This window comes from Delphinus delphis, chromosome 8, assembly GCF_949987515.2.
Source record: "Delphinus delphis chromosome 8, mDelDel1.2, whole genome shotgun sequence".
NCBI lineage: Eukaryota > Metazoa > Chordata > Mammalia > Artiodactyla > Delphinidae > Delphinus > Delphinus delphis.
This window is the reverse complement of record NC_082690.1, coordinates 9,344,614-9,356,699: the sequence shown is the minus strand read 5'-3', so window position 1 is coordinate 9,356,699 and position 12,086 is coordinate 9,344,614. Positions and strand designations below refer to the sequence as shown.

Genomic DNA, 12,086 nt, shown 5'->3' with positions numbered 1-12,086 from the left:
ACAAGTCCATTCCCAAGTCCACGCACGTGCCGGCTGGCAGGCTCCTCTCTGTGGGCCACTTCCTGCATCCTCCTGCCTCAGGGCATGATGACCCTCATTCAGAAACAAGCAAACTGCCTCCTCGCTTCACTCCAACCTCTTGGGTGTTTCTCTTCCTAGCAGCCTAGGGGAGCTTGTGTCAGAGGATTGGAGGCACAGGCGGGGGGTTGGAAAGAACGACCCTGGAGAGTGCAGATTAAACCCTGGATAGACACCAGGGCCCAGGCTGGGGTGTCCCATCCAAGAGGAGTGTCCCTTTGAGGTGTGCGTTCCCTCCTCAAGAAGCCGCTTTGAATCCCTGTTGGGAAATGCTTGGAAGTCTAAAGTGACAACGGATTTTAGTCCTTCCTTTATCCATCGTGTTTTCCCCAGGAATGAGGATGCTCATTTCAAAGCTTCAGGCTTGGGGACCCCGGGGGCCACACGTGAGTCTGAGGGTCCCCAGCCCGGCTGGTCACAGGGCCATCGGAGCGGAGCTGGCCATAGTCATGGGCCAGCACGACTCCCAGCGCCCTCCCAGAGCGGGTGGCGGGTAGCCGGGGAGGCCGCTGATTTCACCAGGGCCTAGCGCCTGAGCCGAGTGTCAGACACAGGAGCCGGCAGGAAAAGGCTGCAGCCCATGTTGCCATGGATATATGGAGGTGCGATCAGATGCTGTTATTTTTAGCCCTGCAGCGCCAATTTATTGGTGGCGTCCTGGGGACACGTAGGAAAGGCAGGAAGGCTTCCGAGTCAGGGATCTGCCCTGGACAGACGGCTCCGGGGTCTCAGCAGATTCACCCTCCCTCTGGGGCTGCCACGACTCTTGGCGAGGGGGGAGGCAAAGAAAGAGATGGAGGGGGCTGGCTCATGGGGACCGCACCAAGCTGGTTTTAGTTTCTAGCAAAGCAGAGACTAGAGGAAGCTGTGTGCCACCTGGGCTAATTTCTGGACCCTGGCTCAGCCCCTCACTAGGGCCCTGGTCTGGAACAGGAAGCAGAGGCCCTACAGACGTGGGTCTGTGGCTTGGTTCCTCTTGGGGCTCAGAGCCTTGATCGGGAGACAGACTATGCGGGAGCAGAGGCCTCACAAGGAAACCGAAACCCAGCGGAAGGAGGACGTTTCGAAACACAGAGGGAGCTGTCTTAGCATCCTCACCCTCTCAGACCAGCTGCGTCGGTTGCTGGCGTGGCCCACGCACACATAAAGGCAGGGACATCGAATTTCCGTCCTGGTGCCACAGCCTTCTCGGGTCTGACCTGAGCTAGGTCCCAGCTTCTCTGGGACCTCCTACATCCCATCAACCAGGCCCCGTCCCCTGAATGTCTCATGTACCAGTCATCTGGTAACTCACACTGTGTTCTTGGAGAGAGATAGCAATACTCTCCTGCTGTGGTGATCTTATTACGTATAATAAGACAAGTTCCCTGCCCTCAGGGGACCCCCCCCCCCGAACTTGGCCCTGTGGGGATGGTGGCAGGTCTTCCTCACTGAGTGGTTCTAAAAATGGGAAGAGGCAGACGAGGAGTCATGGAGATGCCCCCTTAAATTCTCCACCGGGGCCCAGGTCATGGTCGAAGCGTAGATACGGGATCTATGTTGGTTGCCCAGTAGCTCTCGGACTCTTTTTCCTGGCCAAGAATAAATTCATCAGCCATCACTTTCAGGGCTGAGACCCCTTAGAAGGAACACAGAGGAGGGAGGTGACCAGAGAACCACCCAGGTCCTTTGTCACCCCAGGGCTGGGCTCTGACACGGACTGGAACAGGTGGATGTAATCACTATGGACCCACAGTTGGAGGTGGATGTGAGGCCCAGAACCCACGTGTGCCCCTTGGGGCAACACCAGGGACCCTCTTGGCCCCCTTCCAGCCCTGCCCTGGCATGAGTGGGGTCTTACCATTGACAGTTAGGGTCACCTCTCGCTCCCCGGCCCCTACCCGGGGCACCACAGCTCGGCACACGTACTTCCCCGCGTCCTCCTGGCGGACGGTTTTGAGGGTCAGGGTCTTCTCATTGCTCAGGACCTAGGAGGAGTGGGGAGGGTCAGACCCCGAGGGCAGGGGCCACGCTCTCTGTCTCAGAACCAGAAAGGCTGAGAGGCAGGCCGGGTGGCAGGGTACACAGTCTCCAGCATCTCAGCAACAACAGGGGGTGGGGTGGGAGCCGGAAGTCTTCTTACACAGTGTGCCCGGCGGGCTGGCGGGTGCGGGAGACCACGGCACAGAGCACCCCGTGAGGCTGAAACAGCTCCGCCCCAGCGGCAGCCCTGAAGGGTGGGAACGCAAAGCGGGGGTGAGAGAGAAGGAGGGGGCCTCCCTGGCTGGGGCCCCCAGGGCTTCCTCATCCAGGGGGTCTGCCAACCAGCCCGTACCAGGCTGGCCAGGGGTGAAGCTATCCTGCCGCTGAGCATCTCTGAGGGTCCCAGATCTGTCTTTCCTGAGTCATTTGCAATATCCCTTTGGGATGAGGTTTGGCGTGATGAAAAGAAAACAGGCTTTGGCAACAGCTGCTCTGAGTGGGAATCCCGGCGTCAGCGGTGCCTACTTGTGTGGCTTTGGGTGTTAATGATCTTCTTGGAGGCTCTCTCCTTATCCCTGTAATGGGCGCAGTGACACTCAGAGGACAGGGCAGTGTTCGGCACACAGTAGGGCACACAGAAGCCACTTTTCTGCTGCTTCTCCCCCTGCTTCCCTGCCCAAGGCTCTCACTGGTCCTCCTGGGAGGAGGGATGTCTGAAACTCCTAGGCACACTAAAGAACACATACACTTTAAAAGGGGAACACAGGAAGAAAGCAAGGCTTAACCCCAAAGTTAAAGGGTAACAACTATTTGGGGCAAGCGAAAAAGCCTTTCTAGTGACTTTTCGCCCCAGCATCTTGGGGACCACCTGCTTTTCTTACAAGGCTCAGGATAAAGCAGAACTGCACCGGCTGAATGTGTTTAGACCCAAGGTGGGTACGTGTGGGTACCTGGGGCTCCCTCTCCTCCTTCTGGGGCCTTCCTTCCTTCAGTTCTCATGGGAGGCTAACGTCCCCAATCTAAGAGTGAGAGGGGCCATGGGAGGCAGTTCCCTCCTGGACTGTGGACCCCGCACCCCTCCAGGGCCCTCCAGGGTCTGAGCTGCGGACTCACCACGCCAGAGCCCCGCTTCATCCAGACGATGGTCAGGGATGGGTTGCCTGTCCAGGCGCAGCTGAAGACGGCGTCGGAGCCCAGATCCACGAGCAGGGATTGGGGTTCCGTGGTCATTCTGGGCCCGACTGCGATGGGAGGAAGGAGGAGACAGGGCTCTCGTGGGCTGGGAGCTCTGGGGACCCTCCTTGCTGCTGCCTCCCCTGCCCCATTCTGGTTGGGGGAGGGGGAACCACTGGTGCCACGACCCTCCACTCCGGCCCATTGCCTTCCGTTCCGCGTCAGTCCTCTACCGATCTGGGCCCGGGTCTGGGCAGTAAGCAGGAGACTCCTCTCCCCCAGTCCAGCCTCCTTCGGGCCCACCATGGGGGTAGGCAGCACCAACCAGCCCCAAAAAGCGGCTCTGGTCCCATTTCTGCCTGGACTTGCCCCCAAGGGCTCTCCCATCCCGTTCCCTCTGTCCTGGTCCCAGGAAGCCCCCCTGACCCCAGTGTGGGGGCAGAGGGTCCTTCCCCCAGCCCAGAATCTCTCTGTGTCTGCCTTCAAGTCAACTGGCCACCTCCTGCAGGCCTCAGCCTTGTGACCGGGAGTCAAGGTACCCGTGCGTCTGGCCGAGCTCCCTGGGCCCACCCAGGGCCCCGCAGGGCCACTGCAGGGCTCTGAGATAAGGAGTGGGGAGGCCAGGCCTCCTGGAGGTGCCCCCCCAACCCCCCCCGCGCCGGCCGCCCTCCCAGGTTACTCTCTAGTCCAGCCCCGCCCCACCTCCTTTTCAATCCACCAAGCAGGTGGCCTTTGGCTCTGTTGCCCTACACCCGCCCTAACCCGAGTCCCCTGCAGTCCAAGCCTTGCTTCCCAGAGTGGGTGCAGCCCTGGGATTTCAGGGGTGGTGACGGGAGGGTGTGCAGACAGCTGTTTTCAGGGAGCAGAAGGTGTGAAATCAGGGTCAGGAGACCCAGATGAGTCCCTTGGTGCAAAAAGGGAGTCGTAGCACTTTCTGCTGAGGCCCGGACGGGCGAGGGGGCGGTCAGGTCAGGCATAAAGTTTGCAAAAGTGCTTCTAAATCTGTAAAGGGCAGTGGATGAGCTGATGCGCAACGCTGTGACCACAGCTGTGGGCTGTTTCCCCGAGGGTCCCTTCCTGGCCACTGGGGAAGAGGGGGAGGCCCTGATGAGAGGCGGACCCTCTTCAGTCCTCATTCTGCCACTTACTCGCTGCGTGACCTTGGGCCTCCATCCCCTCATCTGGGTACTGGGAAGAAGAAGTCCAGCCTCCCCGGGTGATTTTTTTTTTTTTAGTAGTTTTTTTTTTTGGCCACGCCGCCTGGCTTGTGGGATCTTAGTTCTCTGACCGGGGATTGAACCTGCGCCCTCGGCAGTGAACGTGCAGGGTCCTAACCACTGGACCGCCAGGCAGGTCCCCTCCCTCGGTGACTATGAGGGTGGAGATAAACACGAGGGAAGCTTTTCGTAAAGCGCACGGATTACGAGCCTGTGAGGCACTCTTATGTCACGTGCAACGAGGCCACGGCGGTTCCCCCTGCCGCGAGCAGCGCCCAGCCAGTGCGCGTGCGCCCGGGAAGCCCCTAAACAGCCACTCACAATAGACGTCGACATTGCGGCTGATGTTGGTGCTGCCTAGGGCATTGGTCGCCTCGCAGGAGATGGGCTCGGAGAAGTACGTGTAGTCCACGGTGGTCCGGTACACCTCCCCGGAGGCTTCCTTGATGATCTGGCCCCGCTTGGCCCACCTGCAACGCAGGCGCCCGGGCTGATGTGGACCTCCGGTGGCAAGGGCGTCCTTCCCGCCCGGGGGGCTCTTCTCTCTGGGAGCCGGACGCATCCATCCCGCAGAAAAACGAGGCCCAGGGAGGGGCGGCGTGGGGCAGGCCCCCGAGCGGTCCCTCAGGGGAACCCTCTGCAGAGGGGTTACTCCCAGGGCTAGGGGTGTGGGGTTGGTGACGGGGGCAGTGGTTTCTGGTCCGTGGGTCACCAGGCAGCCGGCAGCACTCGACTAGTGGGTTATTCTGGAGGGAGGTGGGTTGACTATTCAGTGGGTCAGCGCACCTGGCGGGCCAGGTGATGGCTAACCCAGCAGTCAGTCCCCAAACCGCTTGGCCCTCTTGCTGCTCTGAGCTCTCTCGGGGGTGGCGGGGGACCGTCCTGGGCCACATTGGAAAAGAAGGAAGCCAAATCCATGACCGAAGAGGCCCAGGTCTAATGGTGTGTGCCCACACACGCGTGCACTCCTGCACACACACGCGTGCACTCCTGCACACACACGCACTCCTGCACACACGCGTGGCGCTCTGGAAGCTTGATTTCCAGACAAGGCGAGAAGCTGATGGAGAGGTGTGAGCAGTGGTCCTGACTGCTCCCTCCCCAGCTCGGTCAGCTCTCTCCGCCCCCCTGTCCTGACTCCTGTCCCTGGGGGCGGGGCGGGGGGCGGTCCCCTCATGGTGTCCCTCTGTTTCTGAAAGTCCTTTCAGCCTGCCCCATGGTACTTGCTCTGTTTCCTGCCCAGCCTCTGCCTCCCACCCAGGCTCCGCCCCTCAGAGGCCTGGGCTCCATCAGCACTGGTTTGATGGGGGCGGGGAAGGGGGGATGGGAAGACAGCTGTGCTGACTTCTTTGCTGGGCCAATTGGCTGATCTGTGTCTTGGACCCAGCTCAGGGGCGGTGATCACTGCGTTGGACCGGTAGCTGGGCAGCCTGCTACCTGTGGGGCAGTGCGGCCGGGGTGGGGGGGGGTGTGCCTGTGTGCGTGAGGCTGGGGTTTCCTTACAGATGCCTTAGGAGAGAGAGTTCAGAGCTTCCCCTGGTTTACTCCTGTTGCGGATAAGACTTTTTTAAAATCACAGAACTTCCGACCAGGCTCTTCCTACTGTGGCTCAGGCCTGTTTTGGGGTGCATGTCTTTACCAGAGCTGGGCAGGTACCTTGGCCCTGTAGTCGTTACCCTGGGGCCACAGTCCCCTGTAACCACATTCCTGGAGCCTTTCCTGGGGCCACAGAGGCCCGTCTCCCGCCCTTCCTGCCCTTCCCTCCACCGGCCCCCACTCAGCCTGCCCGTCTGGCCGGAGGCTGCCCGTCTCCCGGCACAGCAGGGAGCATCAGGCTGGCACCATGCGGTTATTATCTCAAATTAACATGGGGTCGTTATTCAGAAGACAATTAATAATAACAATTATAGTTTAACAACAGAGCGAACCATAGCTCCCCGAGAGCCGAAGGAGCTTCCCAACAAACTATTATGAATTATTCATGAACCATTTCAATCTCTAACTTTAATTTAATGACCAGACTTAATAGTCAGGTACAGCTCCCGCCTGGGGTGGCTGAGTTCAGTCCCAGACACACGGTCGGGGGTCGGTGTCCAGCCCCTACTCCATCTACCCTGCTGCAGTGAAGATTTAGGCGGTGGGATGCTGGGGGTTGGGGCAGGCAGCTGGCTGGGCTGGGGGGAGGCAGGTGAGCCCCTCCTGCCCTGCCCGGACCCCTGCTCTTGCCTGCCCACAGCTCCAGATGCTGGGGCAGGGGTGGGCTTGGCCCCAGCGAGCAGGCTCTGCTGGGCAGTCCTCTTCCATTATTGGGGGGTTCCTGGGGCAAAGGGGGCTTTCTCCCCACCTGTCTGGGTCCTCTCATAGTGTAAGAAGGGCGAAAGCTCCGCCACTGGGGCCCTGAGGATCTCAGAGCTGCTGGGGCATCCTCAGGCCCGGAGCCCAGTGGTCCAGGCCACACGGGTCTCCTCTTCCCCAGAGCAGGCTGGCCTGCCCTCTCAGAGCCAAAGAAGGGAGACTTCAGGGATGCTGGATGGCTGTGTGGCTGCGGCTCTCAGCCCCCAGGGCCCGTCTCCACCTTGGAGGTGAAGGGGGGGCAGAAGGAAGTCTTATGCCGTCTTCTCCCAGGGCCACAGGAGGCCAGCTGTGGGGCAGAGCCTTGGGGGGCGCCCCACAGTGCCCTGCTCACATCCCACTCAGCCAGTCTTTCTCTTCCCCATGTTTACTCCCCTCCCACACCAGAAAGTCCCTCGTAGGCATCCCTTCCAGAAGCTCAAACCACTCACTGAAGCAGCTGGTCACACGACCAGGGGTGAGCCGGGATGCAAGTCCCGCCCGCTCCCGTCTCCCCTCCCATCTCTCTTCACTTTTCCAGCTTCACTTTTCCAGTGAAGCTTTCCAGCTTCACTTCCAGCTTCACTTCCTCCTTCAGCTTCACTTCCTCCTTCTCCTCTTTCCTCCTGTCCCTTCCCTCTCCCACCACCCACCTACGCCCCTGCTGCCACTGCTGCTGTCACTGCCTCGAGACGGGCGTCAGATTAAACCTTTCCCAATCAATGTCTAATTTGGCGAGAGCGAATGTAAGAGGATTCATTATTTATATCACACAATCGGGAGGCTGGTGTGTCAAGGCTGACAGGCTGTTCTCAATAGCCCTGCCTTTCACTCTGGGCGGTGGGACCCGCCCTGTCACCTGCCCGGGTGGGGTGGCCCTCAAAGCCTCAGAGGGGAGCAGAGAGGCCGGAAGAGATGCGCTTCAGGTGCGTGTGGGCCTGTTCTGCTCGCCCCGGGGCCGCTGGTCCAGTGGGGCAGCCGAAGTGACTGCTGAGTCCAGCTGGATGGGCTCCCCTGCCCCCCCCCCCAGGGCCCCTTGCTGGGTGCTGGGGTGGACGAGGGCGTATCTCTAATTTCCAAGATTACAGCCTCTTATGCGGAACAGGAGGAAGCAATAAGACCAAAGGAAGTTAAGAAACAAAGACCCCTTAGTCTTGTCAAAGTCAGTTGGGAAAAATCGATGTGCCTACGTGCCAAGATCTGCTCAAGGCTTTTCCTCTCGGATCCCAACACCACGTCTAGAAGGACCATCTGCCTGCTGGGTGAGCCCTTCCCCAGGCCAAGGGGCTGAGCCAGTTGGGGGTGGGCACAGACGTCTGCCTCCGCTTGCCATGGCCCCTGCACCCCCTTCCTCCCGGGCCACCCCAGCTCTCCCACATTTTTCTGGAGGCCAGAAGGGCTCCCTGAGAGCCTCTGGAGTCCTGGAGGGAGCCTGATTCGCACCAAAGCCTTTTTGGGGCCTATGGCTAATCGGAAGCTCAGGAGGAAAGGTGGCAAGTAAGGATAGGTGCATATCTGCAGGGGGCCTGCCTGAACCTCTGGCTCCTCCTCTGTGTGTGATGAGCTGACCCAGGCTCTGAGCTGCAGGGAAGGATGCGGATGGAGGGGAACCACAGGTGCCCAGAGCCTGGGGAAACCCGCACGTCCTGGCTCATTCACTTTTTAGTTTGGAAGCTAAATATAACTTTGTAGTTATAGAAAAGTCACCAGAATGGCCCAAGTACCTGCCATATTCCCTTCACCTAGATCCACCTGTTGTTAGTATCTTGCCACATTTGCTTTCTGATGACCTCTCCATACGTAGATTTATACCTTATTATTGTCAACTATGTGAGGGTGAATGTGGGTGTGCCTGCCCGGGGGGGTCAGTGGGAGAGAAGGCCTGCCCAGGGAAACTGGCGTTAGAGGTCTTTTCTGGGCAGATGGTGCCGGTGTTTAGTGCTTGCGAGCAGAGAGCAGACAACAGAGAGAAGCCCACCTGTGGATGGAGCCCAGGTCTTGCAGGTGCAGGGTGGAAGCTCAGAAAAAAACAGAGACTCTTTGTGCATCTCCTTCTGCACCTTTGTCACTTGTCCCAGTCAAACCAGACCTGCCCCCTGGACCTAAGGGGCTGTAGGACTCCAGGGTGCCTGAAGGTCGTCTGCCCTTTCTCCTGCCTCTAGCCCAGTGACTGGTGAAATCGACAGGACGGATGGGTTTTCCTCCCATCCTTTATCTCAAGGATAAAGACTCTGAGCCTTTCCTGGGTTTCCGGTTCCAGCGTTAATTATCTGTACTGCAGGGGCACCACCTATGTCCAGCCTGAATCTCTGGCTGCCCCTCTGGCCCATTTCCTCGAGTTCTGCCCTCTGGGGCCGCACTGCCTCTCATCTCCCCTGTCCTCCACTCCCACTGGCAGGCTTGTTTCCTAGTCTGGGACCATTCCTGGCACTGGCTCATGCTGGGGCTTCATAGCCCATCTCGACAGTGGAGGCGACACCAGGCTCTTCCATCAGGTGTGGGCTGGGGGAAGGGACGGGGCAGAGTGAGGGCTATGGTGAGTTGCACAGATGCCTCAAGGAGGGGAGTGTCTGAGTCAGACCCCGGAGCACCTCTGAGGCCGCTCTGTGTCTGGAAGTCTTGGGTGGTGATGGTGCCCGGGCAGGAGGGTGCCCAGAGAGGGCTGCTCTACGTGTTTACGGAGTCTGCGAGCTAACGTCCTGGAGCGCCGAGTGCGTGCTACACAAGTGCTCCACTGAGAGCTGTTAGGTGACCGAACTGCGGGCCCGCCTTCAAGAAGCTCAGTCCACAGGGAAAGACAGGCGTGCGCAAAGAAGTGACGCTTTTATCAGTGTGGTGAGCAAAGGCTGCACAGGGGCGGCGGGTATGATGGATTCCGGGTACCCGCCGCTCAGGGCTGGCTGCCCCGGAGACCCGACGCCCCCAGGAGAACGGTTTGGTGAGCACAGGACTAGAATCCAGATGCTGATTGATCATGCTCGTTCTCCTGGCTGTTTCAGCTTTTTTTTCCCTGAGCCTCTTTCCCTCCTTTCAGAAATAAGGGGTAAACAAGCTGTTCAAACAGAAGGAGTGAAATCTTCTGCCTCAGAGGAGGGGAGTGTGTGCTCATGAAGGAAAGGAGAAGTCCACCTGGCCAGGGGTGAACGGGTGTGCTGAGCACACCCACAGTGGACCAGGCACCGTGCAGGCACCGACCAGGACCACAGGTGATGCCCCTGTGACAAGGAGGGGTGTGCAGGGCGCCACGGTCTGGGCCTCCCCAGCAGGGCTCTTACCTGTACTGGGTGACGGCGGGGTTGGCCTTTGCAGAGCAGTGAAACGTGACCACGTTGTCCTCCAGCACTGGCTGTGGCTCCACCGACAGGTTGACAAGCGGGGGGTCTGCAGAGAGAAAGGGGTGTCCTTGCAGATGGGGAGCTGCGTTCACGGTTTGGGGGCTGAATCCCCGGGAGAACATGAGGGTAAAGGCCAGTGATTCCACCACCTGGGACTCTCAGAGCAGCCACTCCCCTGGGGGTCCCCAGAAAGTTGGGGGCCTTGGCAGGGGGCTCCCTCCCTCCCTGGAAGTGCCGGATTTCAGGCCGTCTGGCGGTGGGGTCAGGGCTCCCGCTGTGGATTCAAGGCCGGTGTTTAAACGAACGGTCAGCCAGGAAGCAGGGCTGCCTGAGCCTCAGAGCGTACTGTCCACCTTCCAGCTTTGGGAGTACTAACCACTGCAGAAAGGAGAGGTGGGAAGAGGGGCTGCAGAGGCCAGAGGGGGATGTGGACACTAAGCCCCTTTAAATACTAACTTTCTGTCTCTGAAGTATCTGTTTCGTGTCTCTTTGTGTAAAGGTTCTGGTGCATCTGTTGCCTTGAAAGTGGCATTTACACCCTTTCATCAGCCTAATCATCTCTGCTGAGTGCTGACTGGTGTCACCCAGCCCTCAGCTCCCCAGGCCTGGCTCGTCTTTCTCACTCAACATGACGAGAAGCCCAGCTCTGAAGTGCGAAATGGTCGGAGGTAGCGGAGACAGAAGTCAGAGAGGGGGAGAGAGACGGGGAGACACAGGGACACACAGATCCGTGCCGAAGAGAGGGGGGGGACAGGCAGAGAGATGCCTACATAGGAGAGACATGGAGATGAGGGAGGGAGAGAGAGAGACATAGAGAGAGGGAGACATACACAGAGAGAGAGAGACACAGAGAGAGGGAGAGAGAGAGAAAGTGCAGAGGCAGACTAAGAAAAAGAGGCAGAAACCCAGAGAAGCAGAGAACAGAGATGGACAGGTTCAGAGAGAGACTGACATGTACACAGAGACACACAATCAGACAAAAAATTTAGACTTAAGGCAGAAAGACCAAGGGAGACTAAACAGATGGAGACAGAAAATGATAGGGTGCTGGGGAGAAAGACCAAACAAAATAATGAGAAACTGAGAAAAGAGGGAGAAACAGACGCGGAGTGACCTAGAGATGGGAACAAGAGGAGGAGGGATCGACAGCAGAGATAAGAGGCGGGGAATCAGCCCAGAGAGAGGCCCCAAGGCGGCCTGGCCCTCCTGAGCTCCAGGGAAGCAGCCTCGGGACCTGCTCTAAAAGCTGGGCATCCTCGAGCTCCTGGGCACGCGCCCAGGCCCCAGCACCCCAGGCATCTGCGCTTCAGGGGAGGGGCGATGACAGCCAGTGCCTGCCCTTCTTCCTTGTCGGGTCCTGGAGGTCCGGCTGGAGTTCGGCTCCAGGCTGAGTGAAGAGGGCAGCTTGGTCCCTGCGTCCTAGCCAGGCCCCGCGGCCACGTCTTCTAGCCCGACCTCACCAGTAAGCACGGCAATGTGCTGGAAGGGCATGAGAACTTTCCAGGGGTTCAGCCCATTTTCAGAAAAAGAAGTGAGGAGGTCGGTTTCTCAGAGACCACCGAGAAAATGCTGACCCCTCTGCGTGCATGTGAAGGGCACCACCGGGGGAGCGAGACCCCAGCCGCCTGGCCCAGCTCCTGGCTGAGACGGCAGGGTGGTCCCCGAGCCCCTCAGAGAGTCATCTGTGCAGTCGCCCAGCCGTGGACGGAGCTCACCCACCCCGGAGTTGGGATCCTTTGGCCACTCGGCCTCCCTGTGCCCTGCTGGTGCTCAAGCTGCCAGTGCTGGGGCACCGGGCCCAGGGAGATGACCCACAGGGGCTGTGCTGGGGTCTGCAGACAGCTTGTTAAGACACGGGAGAGAACGCTGGTTCCTGAGCAGCAGGTGGAGACTGAGCTGGGGCTGTTCTCCCCACATTATCCCCGGGTTCTGGTTGGGGACCACGAGCTTCTGCTACTGGAACAGCTGGCTTGTCTGCCTTTTTCTGGAG

The 12,086-nt window shown here is 59.4% G+C and overlaps 1 protein-coding gene across 6 annotated transcripts in view; it reads right to left on the bottom strand.

The window, feature by feature from the left end:
- KIRREL3 (kirre like nephrin family adhesion molecule 3) overlaps positions 1-12,086 on the bottom strand; it is a 543,060-nt gene that overhangs the window by 16,208 nt on the left and 514,766 nt on the right. For all 6 annotated transcript variants that reach the window (XM_060017684.1, XM_060017683.1, XM_060017686.1 and 3 more), the window contains exons 8-11: positions 10,037-10,142; positions 4,752-4,900; positions 3,154-3,281; positions 1,919-2,045 (exon numbers count right to left, since the gene is read on the bottom strand). In XM_060017684.1, the coding sequence (XP_059873667.1) occupies positions 1,919-2,045; positions 3,154-3,281; positions 4,752-4,900; positions 10,037-10,142 (510 nt within the window). The remainder of the gene's footprint in view (positions 1-1,918; positions 2,046-3,153; positions 3,282-4,751; positions 4,901-10,036; positions 10,143-12,086) is intronic.